The sequence below is a fragment of the Acanthaster planci genome, linkage group LG06 (genome assembly GCF_054643075.1).
Source record: "Acanthaster planci isolate LZ-2023a linkage group LG06, COTS_SCS, whole genome shotgun sequence".
Classification (NCBI taxonomy): Eukaryota; Metazoa; Echinodermata; class Asteroidea; order Valvatida; family Acanthasteridae; genus Acanthaster; species Acanthaster planci.
The window spans coordinates 1541024-1554009 of NC_141782.1; the positions used below are offsets into that span (position 1 = coordinate 1541024).

The 12986-nt window shown below is 44.7% G+C and overlaps 1 protein-coding gene across 2 annotated transcripts in view; it reads right to left on the reverse strand.

The window, feature by feature from the left end:
• LOC110974776 (uncharacterized) overlaps positions 1-12986 on the reverse strand; it is a 41866-nt gene that overhangs the window by 12715 nt on the left and 16165 nt on the right. For both annotated transcript variants that reach the window (XM_022226641.2, XM_087137549.1), the window contains 17 exons: positions 12474-12725; positions 12018-12272; positions 10970-11224; positions 9666-9920; positions 8689-8937; positions 7869-8123; positions 6700-6951; positions 5948-6061; positions 5236-5358; positions 4687-4809; positions 3904-4041; positions 3205-3327; positions 2618-2878; positions 2248-2406; positions 1725-1880; positions 972-1091; positions 52-297 (listed from right to left, as the gene is read on the reverse strand). In XM_022226641.2, coding sequence (XP_022082333.2) covers positions 52-297; positions 972-1091; positions 1725-1880; positions 2248-2406; positions 2618-2878; positions 3205-3327; positions 3904-4041; positions 4687-4809; positions 5236-5358; positions 5948-6061; positions 6700-6951; positions 7869-8123; positions 8689-8937; positions 9666-9920; positions 10970-11224; positions 12018-12272; positions 12474-12725 — 3336 coding nt within the window. The remainder of the gene's footprint in view (positions 1-51; positions 298-971; positions 1092-1724; positions 1881-2247; positions 2407-2617; positions 2879-3204; positions 3328-3903; positions 4042-4686; positions 4810-5235; positions 5359-5947; positions 6062-6699; positions 6952-7868; positions 8124-8688; positions 8938-9665; positions 9921-10969; positions 11225-12017; positions 12273-12473; positions 12726-12986) is intronic.

Below are 12986 nucleotides of genomic sequence, written 5' to 3' on the forward strand. Positions count from 1 at the left end.
CATTATGGTAAATTGGTGGGAGGTCCGGAAGGGGAAGGACCACAGACTTACTAGAGATGGTGATAAAGAAGGTACAGATGGCGTAATTCGAGCTGGGGTCGGAAAAGACGTAGGTGACGGCCGTCGTGCCGACGGGGAAGCTGGAGCCAGAGGCGTGGGAGCTGTAGACCAAGAACGCTGAGCCCGAGTTGTCGGTGGCCGTGGGCGCGGTCCAGGTGACGACGCTGCTGCTACCGGTGCCGACGATCCTGTTGACCGAGTCCGGGCAGCCGTCAATGACGGGATCTATGTTATCACCTGTTGGTAGGAAAAAACATACTGGTTTAGAAAAATTCCCCAACATCTGTGGGTGTTATCCATAGCCCTAGGAATTTTCAAAGTACCAATACTCTATGGAAGTTTACACACGCCTTGGCGAATGGAAATAAAGAGAAGTTGCAGCTTGCGACTTGGCCTGCTCTGAGGCAGACCCAAGAAATCTTTTTCTAAATCAGTTATCAAGTTCTTGACCTTAAGGTTTCAGGGTTGTTTTTCAACAACCTTCTGAATTCCCCCCAAATTTGGGACTGACCAAAGATGACATCAAGCCCTTTGTGAATTGAAGAGAGGCTTTGCTGGACCCAAGTGCATCCAAACTATGCAAACAAACAACCGTTGGACTGGGCCACATTTGAGGAGTTCTCTCTTCAGGAAATCAAATTCAGTACAGAAGGGAGCCTTCCCCAGAGTATGACCCAATCAATGGGATTTGGAAGAGCAGAAACTTGTTTCAAGGCCACTGAATACATTTTTGCATGGGGCTGCAGGTGTTTGCTGGTGTAAGGAAGAGTATTTATATGCCTTTATTAATGTAGGTGTAACCCAACACCCCACCCCCGTTCCAACAGACAGAACAGAGGACAGACTGCACACACCAAGCACTTGGGCCATGTTGTCTTAGAAAGAGAAACATTTCTTCCAAAATAACTTACCGACTGGGATTTCACAGGTGGAGCCAGCGTAACCCGCAGGGCACGTACACACAAAGTAAGTGTTGAAGGCGGTGCACTGGGCACCGTTCTTGCACGGGTTGCTGTTACAAGGATTGGCGCCTGCCAGAACAAGAGAAAAATATTAACTTCAAACTTTCAGAAAATAAAATATCTACATTTTTCTTGTTCTCTACACGATAAAAGCCAGGCACACACTCGCCTGTGCCTTGATATCAACCATGTGAGCATCTGTGTTCAACATGATTTGGAAACTATGGAAACGAAGAGGCAGAACACTTTGATGTTCACTTTTTGTTTGGTGTTCTCGTTTTTTCTAAACCGGTAAGTTGAACTGTTCTGTATTTTATTTCTTCTTATTCTATCGCTCGGCCTATTCCGCAGAATTGAAGTTGCTGAGGAGGCCAACCACGGACGTGTATAATAAAATCTGGACTCGCAATGCCCTTAATCAGCTTATAGAGTCATTGAATCCACTCGCAGCCATTTTACCGAGCCGAATACAAAGCTTTCCTGGTAATGCCCGCCTTTGTTCTTCCTGACGTCAATAGTAGGGAGCCAACCCACGCCTTTGTATTCGGCTCGGTAAAACGGCCGCTGGTTGGCTTCTTTTTCATACAAAGGCGTTGCAAGTCCAGGTTTTTTTTATATACGTCCGTGAGGCCAACGGACAAAAATGCAGGGACAATAATTTCCCTGAAGAAACGTCGGTTGACAGGGTCCCGATAAACTTACTGATGGTCTCGCAGTTGTGGCCAATGAAACCAACCGGGCAGTTGCAGATGTAGTCCACATTGTTGTCGAAGCTGTGGAATGCATTGGAGCAGGTTGCCCCTTGCTCGCAGTCTGGCGTGTCCTCGAGGGAGCAGACGTTCAAGGAGGGGTTGTCAACTGAAAAGTAATGTTAGAATTTTGACATCTCAGAAAGGATTTGGAGACAAAAAGTTGAATTCTTTTGAATTCAAATGCAATCTGCCTCTGTGACGCTATTGGTTAAAGAGACATTTTAAAGTGTGCCCATGTTCTGCATACGACAGAGTTTGACAACCAGAATCAGAAGCCTTTACTGCGGCAGCACAACGCTCGTGGACAGGCGGTATGCGCGCGTTACGTGCCTCTTCAACCAATAGGGTGTCGTTATTTATCAATTCCGTTAAGCTGAAGAATGTGCGTGCATATGCGGTGCCACCGGAGCTTAATGGGATTAGTCTATTACCACAAGAGTGAGTCCCAAGTCCAGTCCTCAAATCGCTCTTACCGACAGGACTGGCACAATTGGGGCCAGTGAAGCCATTGGTGCACTGGCAGGTGTACTGCGGGATCAGATTGGTGCCCGTGTTGCTGTTGTAGCTGTTGAAGCACGTCGCACCGTTCTGGCACGGGCTGGTGTCGCACAGGTCCATGGCTGGTACACTGACTGCATTGCGGAGGAATGCACACAAGCAAACATGAATACCAGGGAATATCATCTGTGCCCGATGAACAGGGGTAACATTAATAGTTTTGAGTACTCTTAACCCCTAAATTGTCCAAAGGCCTGTTATACATAGCGAGACTAGCCCTTCTTCGCAATATTTCAGGGAACAATTCAAAGAACTTGTTTTACATGAAATCTGAACCCATCTCACCAATGGTGCTCTGACAGTTCTGGCCCACGTAGTTCGGAGAGCAGAGGCAGACGTAGTGGTTGGCGTCCATGGTCAGGCAAGATGCTCCGTTCAGACAGGGGAAGCTGTTGCACGGGTTGGGATTCACGGTGACCGCTATTTCGCAGTTGACCCCAATGTGGGTGTTGGGACACGAGCAGGCGTACGACGCGCACGTCCCCTGAATGACGCTGCAGACGCCACCATTCTGGCATGGGTTGTCGTCACATGGTGAGCTGATGGCTGCAAGTACAAATCGAAATCAAGACCTTCACACTTCAGAATGGTGATTTAAAAGTGGATGGTTGAATTGCATTAAACCTACATAGAACTTAACAAAGAAATTTACAGAATTCAATTTTTTGACACCAAAGAAGAATTTTGCAGAGAACTGGTCATAGCAATATATATAGAACAGAATTTTGACCAGTGCCCTGTTTAAAAGTCTCAGAACAAACGTTTCCATTTTCAAACAGTTTTGCGAAGCTTTCCCTTCTTTCAGATCAACCCTAACTTGACGCTTGAATGGGACTTGAAAAGAGATCAAAACTGAAAGAAATGTGACTTACGGATTTCGCAGTTGAAGCCGCTGAAGCAGCCGTTGCACTGACAGGTGTAAGAGTAGCAGTTGTCGGGCAGGACAGAGCACTCGGCTCCGTTCAGACAAGGGTTGGGATTACAAGCATCACGCTCTGGAATTAAAATGAGCCGGCACGGTTTAATCTACATCTCTGCAGAAAACACAAAGGGCTGACTATTTTTGTGGGCAAAACCGACAAAGAGATGGACAACTCGATCAGACATTTACGCACAGTGAAGAAGAAGGACCAGGCTGTCTTGAAGAATGATTTTCAAAACCTGAAACTGTCAATGGGCATATCAACTCTTTTCTGACGACATGTTAAGGCCTTTGAAACAATTTGATGAATTTTCTTTTTTTCTTTTAAAAAGGCACAACTCAAAAATGTGAAACCAACAGCTCTGTTTGTCACCCTCGCTGACCACTGAGCAAGCAAGCTTCCTTTTCTATTAGACTTCATATAGAGGATTTTTTTACTTTTTAACGTGTTTATAAATCATGCAACACTGACTCTATGCAAGAGCACACTTTGGGGTCTGATTGCTACGACTAGGACGTAAACTTAATCTTGGATTTATCGGTGAAAACGCAATAGCAAAAAACGTTAAAAAGGCTGTTTTGCACAATGGTTCACAGGAGCATCTCACTGGACTTGGCAAAAATTAGTCCATTGTGTTTATATACTTACGGACTTCGCATCTTTCGCCGGTGAAGCAGCCCGTGCACGCGCACGTGTACTCAGAACAAGCGTAGACGTTGTTCGGACTGACAACCGGCGCGCAGACTCCTCCGTTCTGACACCCATGGTTGGCACAGGCAGATATGGCTGTTGGCATACAAGCAACGGCGGAATTATTTCTCCTTCGATGATACACAGAGCCAACGACAACATTTGGGGAATCGGAAAAGTTTCGGGGCTTAGGTTTCTGTGTACATTTACCAACTTTGCTGAGAAAAAAAAAAGCATCCGTGGGAGCCACACTTTAAACTATACACCCCTGAAATTAATTGTAAGTTGATAAGATGAGGAAGAGAGTGGCTTGCAGAAAAGAAGTAGTAAGTACGATGTCGACAAAATTACAGTTCTGTGCGGAGAGACCATACAAATGTGACTTGATCAACCTAACAATCCAAGCCACAAGTCATTGGAGTCATCGGTTTAAAATCTTGTGCGACGTGACTCAATTGAAACCCTCAACATTTGCTCCGTGTTCACCAGGACACCCAACTGAGTGAAAAAAGTAAAAAAAGAGCCTAGTTTGCTCTGACCGAAAAAAGCGTCTAAAACTCATTTTGTCTGAGACAAGGCAGCTGAAGGGCATCTTTACAATTTTTGTTTTGTTTGGGGCTGGAGGAAGTAGCAAGACTTTTTTATAGACATTTTATGCTTGAATATAGTGTAGAGCCATCTTTGTACGGGAAGAGGCCCAGTGTCGTATGGACAAAGGGGCCGACCGCGCAGAATACTTACGGATGTCGCAGAATTGTCCAGCATAGCACGGCGGGCACTGGCAAGTGTACTCGATACAGTTCTGGCTGCTGCTGACACAGACCGCCCCATTGGCACACTGGTTGTTTTCGCAGCTGTCCACTCCTGATAAAGAGAGAATAACAGCACTGTCAATAAACCAGGCGAGCCTCTGGATGAGGCATCCAACAATGCAGAGCTCATGAAACTGACTCATACTCGTTTTGTTATTTACAATTTTCAGTTTAACCGACAAATTAACCCATCTAATTTTGAGCCCTCCAACTGCAACCAAATTTTTCAAACTCTCAAAGGAGCTTCAAGGCCGGAGGAAATTCCACCTTTGGTGGCTTTTGTTTGCAATTGCTATAGCTTGAGTTTGTTAAAATTTGTCGCAAGTTAAAAAAAGGAACGTAATGAAATGGGATTACATAATAGCTGCGCATGCAAACAAAGGGGACCGTACGAAAACCTGCAGATCCCGACTCTTTGGGAAAAGAGCTTCTCGTCAAAAAAGTGCCATGTCCTTAAGAGAGAAGCACGTGGACTTACTTCGTTCGCAGAACTGTCCGATGAAGCAGCCGGGGCACTGGCACTCGTACTGCGTGCAGGAACCTGGCAGGGCGGCGCAGGCTGCTCCGTTCTGGCAGGTGTTACCGTCGCATGCATCCCTCGCTGATGGTTGCAAGGACGTAATAGTTCTTTATTCATTTAATCCAGGCTCGTCAAAAAACAAATTTGAAAAACGGTACGCTGATACATCAGCAGGAGATAATTTACGTTCGGTATTTACATATTCATGATTATTTTCAAAACCTACTCAGGTAAAGAGCAATAAAGGAAAATCATAAAGAATTTCAATTCCGAGTTCCCTGAACTGCTGTTCCTTGACACTTTTGTTTAATGTCCCCAAAGTCTTGAGAAAACAGACTACATTTATCAAAGCAGGTAATGAACCAGTTCAAGAGCACCACCCACAAAATCCACAGTACTGTGGTGGTGTAATGGTGTACATTAATCTCATTTTAAAGAAATAGGAACAACCATGGAACAGCATCAGAGGCTGTGTGATACCGCAATTTTTTTCAGCGGAACTCCTAATGTGGTTATTTCATTAACCAATATAAATTTGAGCAATATGATTTCGGATTTCTAATTATCATCAGTTGAATGTCGTGGAATAATTACAAGAAGCAGCACTGATATCAGAAACTGTTTTCTAAATAAGAAGGGCCATTACGTTCTCCTTGAAAAAAAAACTTACGTAGCTCGCAGCGATCACCAGTGAAGCACTCGGTACACAAGCAGCGATAGGCCGTGAGTGACTCTGAAATGCAGGCGCCGCCATTCAGACAGGGCTGGGACAAGCATGGGTTGGCTGAGGTCAAAACCACAAAACAGTCTCTCGTTACAAACAAAGAAAACATGTCTTGGAGAAAGAAAAATTACAAAAAAAGGCGACTGCAAAAAAATTAATGCAAATGTGAATTGGCGAAGTCATGGTAAAAGCTCCGCAGCACAAAGTACCAACATGTGTTGACCGTGACCCACCATAGAGTTGAACAGTTGCTAGCTGGTCTAACAAAATGAGTCATAAGACCAATTCTCAGCAAGTTATTTTGTCTGACTGGCACTGAAAAGAGCACTATTTTTTTTTTTTTAGATATCAATTTTTGACATTCTGGTGAATATGGACGATATGCCTGTCTGAGAACCCTTAGAGGCTCAGACGGATGACATAGCGAAAAATTTCGATGAAGGCCTTTGACTCGGAGGTGGCTCTGCTGTATAGTGTAATTTGACCACCAGAATTAGAAGCCATTACTGCGGTGGCACAACGCTCATGAACAGGTGGTATGTGCACGTTACATGCCTCTTCGACCAATAGGGTGTCGTGATTTGCCAAACTGAAGAATGTGCATCCCTGTTCCCGACTCTGCCCTATATTTAGGCGCTACTTTTCAACGGGGACAGATACCACATTTCTGCAGATATTGCCCTGCAGGGATGACTCACCTTCATTGATGGTCACGGTGAACATGCAGGTTGCCTGGTTCCCCGCCTCGTCCTCAAAGATGAAGGTGACATCCGTCTGGCCAGCCGGGAAGAGATCGCCGGAGCTGTGCGAGTTGAAGGCCAGATTGACCACGCCCGTGTTGTCCGTAGCGGTGGGCTCCGTAAACTGCACAGCAATTGGGGCGGTCCCGGTCAAGATGGTCTGAGTGATGCCAGCTGGGCAGTTGACAATCGTAGGACGTATTGTGTCCACTGTGGTTCAACAAAGATGGATAACAATTTTCAGCAACGCTCATGCTTGAATAATTAAAAGTGCAAGCACCACAGTCAAAGTGGAGAGGCGCTACACATGTGCTAAGCTCAATTTCTTCAGTGCTATCCTTTTTGTGCCCGAAATGGCAGCATCGAGGTGAGATGATTTTTAGGAGCATTATGATCCCAGTGGGGGGGTTAATAATGATGTCAGGTGTACCTGAAGTAGTGCGCATTTGAAGTCCATGTAATTAAGTTCCGAGCGGCTCATACACAGTTTCGGGACTTCTTGTGTTCTGTTCACTGTCCTATTTTTCCAAGAATTTAGACTAGACTGTGATGCCGCAAGGTCATTTTGATTTAGGGGCCTGTTTGTGTAAAACAATGCACTTAGCATCTTACTTCAACATCGATAGGGCTTTTGCACAGGTCACCCAACATCTGTGAAATAACAAGGCTCAAACGAGTTGACCGTATTGGACAAAAGGTGGCATTCTTCATGGTGGCAAAATTACTGATGTAAAGTACAGCGGTAATGAAACTCGCTTGTCAAAAAAGCGGCAATCATGAAAAAAAGGGCACTCATGACAAAAAGGACAATCGTTTGAAAGAAAACTTTGGCCCGGAGGGGGTAAATTCATGTTACTTCTGGATTCTACGCAACTGCTGTAAATATCATTAATGGGTAAAAGGAAAACAAGAAATTAGAAACACTGTTGTTATTCAGATGTAAACGCTCAATTACTTCACCGCGTTATGTTTTAAACAATAGCACGCTTCGGTCAACATGTGAAGCTCTGACTTCAACTAATTTACGTCAAATCAGTGACACAATATTCTCTTTCTTGTAGAACGTGTGATTAAAAAATTATCAGAAAGTAACCAAGAAAGCAAAAATCCAGTCGGGAAATAATTACCCATTATGATTGTGATGGTGAACTGGCAGGTGGCTTGGTTGCCGGAGGGATCCACCAGGACATACGTGACGACTGTCTCGCCAACGGGGAAAACATCGCCGGGCTGGAAATTTCGCTGAGCGATGATGACCTGCCCTCCAGTGTTGTCGATGCCCGTGGGCTCGGTCCACACGATGGACTTGCCGGACACCCCAAACTCCACCTGGTCCACGATGTTGCTCGGACAAGTTTGGATGACCGGTGGTATGGTGTCAACTGTGTCGAAAAGGACCAACAAACAGGGTCGTTCCATGCCAGTTTTGAATTCCTTCCAACATGTGACCTAATTTTTATTTGCCCCCAAAATTCCTAAAAATACCTTGACATACCAAACGAAGTAATCTAAAGTTTAGGCTTGATTTCTTGTAGTAGTGTCTGAAAGTTCGCGGGGCATTGCCACTTTTTCGGCACCCATGACATTTTTTAGTAGCATCACTGAAGGCCTATATATTTTAGTCAAATATTGATAAAAGCCGAAAATTGTTGTGAAGGCTTCATCCTGCCCATGTATTCAAATTCTGTAATAAGTCAATTACATTTCTATATATATATATGGATGTTAACAAGTGACTTAACACGGTGGAAGATGAACGGTCGAAATGCAGGTGTTGGAACAGTCTTACAAAGAACTCAATTCCAATTCTGCGGATCCAATTCTAAAGACCAAATTTTGGGGTAGTATTCCACAGATGAAGAAAAAAGCTACAGGCCAGCCGATACTGCTAACAACACCGAGAAAAAAAAGAATAAAAGAGTGCAGACAAGTACTGCTCTCGGGTACCTTCCATAATAGTGACGGTGAAGCTGCAAGAGTTCTCGTTTCCGGCTGGGTCCCGGTAACGGTACGTCACGATGGTCTGCCCTGTCAGCAGGAAGTCCCCAGGATTGTTGGTGTTCTCCACCAGGGAGAAGCTGCCCGAGTTGTCGGTGACCGTCGGGGCCAGCCATGTGATGACTGCACCGCCAGCACCAAACTGGACGATTTCGTTGATGTTGGCAGGGCAAGTGACCACAGGTGGTATTGCATCGCCTGTAATTCAGGAAAAAAATTGTCCAGTGCATCAAAATAAGAGCCAACTGACATTATCATACAACCCATATGTCTCCCTAACATCCCACCCTCAGAGTTATGACTCGAGTCAATGACTCGACTCAAGTCCGACCCGAGTCACAATTTTTGGCAACTTGACTTGACTCCCAACGGGTAAAATGACTTGACTCGAGTCTCCGTAACCAAATGACTTGACTCAACTCAAATCTCTCAAGGAGACTCATTTGAGTACAAGTTTATCAGACTCAAGTCTCAAAAAAATTAAAAGCAAAATTTTAGTAGGCTAAATATCTGTCATTTATTTTCAGTTTATCTTAATGAAAATAAAAATACAAAAGATACCTTGCATTTTGTTCAAACGTTTGTGACTCAAATTGACTCAAGCTCGGTACTTGACTCAACCACACAAAGTGACTCAACTCATGTTCTTGACCTTGTAACTCAACTCACAATGTCAAAATGACTCAACTTCCCTCAAGTCCCCAACTTTAGTAGCTCGTTACAACACTGCCTACGCTTCAATCATAATGCCCTAGAATGAAGGGGGAAATGGAGGATTGAAGACAAGTGGAACAGGGTTACCTCTCCTGGGGGCAAAGTACACTGATCAATTGTATACAACTTTTTCTCCTGAACAGGCCAACTTTCAGGAGGTTAAAATTCGTAAGTTGAAAAATTGCAAGAATTTTCTCAAAAGTTTCACCAACCCAGCTCCGTTACGGTCACCATGAAAGTGCAGAAGGCTTGGTTGCCGGCTGCGTCCGTGAACGTGTAGGTCACCGGTGTCTGGGTGTTGGCATTGAAGAAGTCCCCGGAGTTGTGGGTCTGGGTGGTCGTGAAGTCACCCGAGTTGTCGGTGACAATTGGCTCGGCCCACGACGCTGTGGCTCCCGCAGTCTGGAAGGGGACGTTGATGGTGATGTCCGCAGGGCAGTTGGTCACTTCAGGAGGAGTGGCATCACCTGATAACAAACACAATTTCCAATAATCCGAAGTGAACAAAATTGTCCTCGGCAAAGTCTACTTACAATCAGTTCCATTTTGGAGAACACGCATTGAAGCGGGCTACATGCGTCATCATTGCTCTATGTACATGCAAAACAGATTTGTGCATATAAAATGAAAATACACATACTGGAAATGGATAGGGGAATGAACTGAAAACACCTGTTAACAGAAAACTTGTCTGAAGCTTATTTTAGTCACAGGCTTCCATTAAAGTAGTTATAATCTGAGGGGTATGAAAGCACTGTCTGTCAGTGGTCACTGATGGGTCAAACAGTTGAGGGTACCCAGAAACTTGAGTGATAAATCTGTGCACATGTCCAAGCCCCCAGTAACTCCGCATGGGCCTACATGCAGAAAATGTCTTGGAAGTCTTTGTAGGCTGGCCACGTGTTAAACTAATTTGACTAGTGTGCATGGCCAGCTGTCGTAAATATCCCTCCATGGCAAAGGCCCAGGGGCCAATTTCATAGAGCTGCTTAAGCACATAATTTGCTAAAGCAGGAAAAAACTTTGCTTAATAAACAAAGGTTACCAGCTCAAACTCTACCTGATTGTCATGCTAACAAGAAAGCAGCTCAATACGATCCCAAAAAAAATATACATCACATGGGATTTGGGCTAGTTACCTGATTTATCAAGTAAGATTTTTTTCGTGCTTAAGCAAGTTTTGTACTTAAGCAGCTCTACAAAATTGGCCCCAGTGTGTCACACAAACAAGACTGTGGTAAAAAAAAATTGGCCCAGTAATAATTTCAAGGCATATATACGATTAGCAATCAATATGGATGCAACATCTCACAGTATCTGTCATTCAAAGGTGCTGATATAGTATCATTTTCCCGGCACATTGGGCTCACAACATCTGAACATGCCCAAGACCATCTCAGCTCAAAACAATATTCAAGGAAAGTACTTGTGCTCTCATCTTTTTCCGTCAATATTGAAGTTTTTTAGGTGAACAAAAATAGGGCCTTCTGCCAAGCATAATGGTTGGAACACTCACCCAGCTCAATGACCCTGACCCTGAAGGAACAGACAGCCTCATTGCCAGCCGCGTCCCTGAACGTGTAGGTCACCGTGATGTCAGAGCCGGTGGTGAAGAAGGAGCCCGAGGCTCGGTTCTGGGTCGTCGCCACGTTGCCAGAGTTGTCCGAGACCACGGGCTCGTTCCAGTTGATGATCGTGCCGCTGGAGAGGAAGGGCACGAATTCGGTGATGTCGGCCGGGCAGGAGGTCACCACGGGTGGGGTCACGTCACCTGCAGATCACCAAAGTCAACAAGCTATTGCTGATGAAAAAAGCATGTCAGATCTTTTTAAAAGTTGCATAAAAGGAGACATAATATGAATCCCCAAATGAACGGTTCAAAATTAGCTTGGTACACCTAGCTATAGCATGTTTGGGAAGCCTGTCATGACAGATCATGTGTTGAATTAACTTAACTCTGCACAGCCTGTTGAAGCAAAAATTGTTCCGTGGTAGGCCATCAGAGTGTTACAAATTTATAAGACTGTGGCCAGAACTATGATTCAAATGTACACCGGCATCCAGCGTTGAAGTCGAGACCATCGCAAGACCAGACACACGACCAGACACAAGACCAGACAGAAGACCATGCACAAGACCAAACACAAGACCAGATACAAGTACCAGTGTGAACAATGACAAAGGAATGCTTTTGTTGCAGTTCAATTGAATAGCTTGTGGCTTGAATTCAGACTGGAGGTCTTATGCTGGTCTTGTTCTGGTCTTGTGAATGTCTGAAGTGGTCTCGCCTACAATACTGCAACAGTCTCAAGGGACGATATCTGTAGTGTTTGGCCATATTGGAGAGCTTGCCTACAAATCTTGAGTTTCTGAGTGTTGGGTTTTAGCCCAAAATGATATCGACAGCACATAGTCCATTAACAGAAACTTTTTAAACAAAAAACTCTACGATTGCAGCTACTAACTTCCCCAATTTCAATATATTGCACACACGCTCAACCAAAAGCAATTTCTGTTGATATTTTTAATCAAGCTTGGGATAGAGGAACGAAGCATTGGTGTACCCAGCTCTGTCACGGTCACCGTGAATATACAGAAGGCTTGGTTGCCGGCTGCGTCGGTGAACGTGTAGGTGACCGTCGTCTGGGTGTTGGCGTTGAAGAAATCTCCAGAGTCGTGGGTCTGGGTCGTGGTGAAGGATCCCGAGTTGTCCGTTGCCACCGGCTCATTCCAGGTGATGGCGGTCCCTGGGCTCTGGAAGGGGACATTGACGGCCGTGCTGTCCGGACAACTCGTGACATCAGGAGGGGTTGTGTCTCCTGGAAGATCGCAGTTCAATCAAAGCATCGATTATGCAACAGGGTATTGATTATACGCCATGTAAAATGTTGTAATAATATTGTAGGAACAAACGAAACTTGATTAAAATGTAATTGAATGTGAAAAAGGGGTAAAAATGATTAAAGGGGACGCCAAAACACTCGAGAAAAAAAAAGGGAAAAAAACAAAATCGGTCATACCTTGCTCAATCACCCTGACGACAAATGAACAGACTGCTTCATTACTTGCTGCATCCCTGAACGTGTAGGTGACCGTAGATTCGCCAACCGGAAAGAAGGACCCTGAGGTGTGCGTCTGAATGGTGTCAAAAGCGCCCGAGTTGTCAACTACGGTTGGCTCGGTCCACGTTACCGTGGTACCGATGCTCAGGAAGGGAACGAACTGGGTGATGTCACTGGGGCAGGAGGTCACAACAGGTGGGACAGTATCACCTGAAAGGGAAAAACGTTTTTCAGTTCTTAGGCATAAAGAAACGGCAGTTAGGTCGATGTTAATGGATTACAATACCATATGTTGCTTTAACATTCAAAGGGTTCTAAAAAAAACCCACACATTTAACACCGATTTGTTAATCATTAAGTTGATTTTTACAAAAGGCTTTCAAACGTACCGAGGAATATCAATAGATTATTTTAGATTCACCCAAAAGGCTTGTTTATTCCACTGGCATATTTAAAGAAAGCCCCACCAAG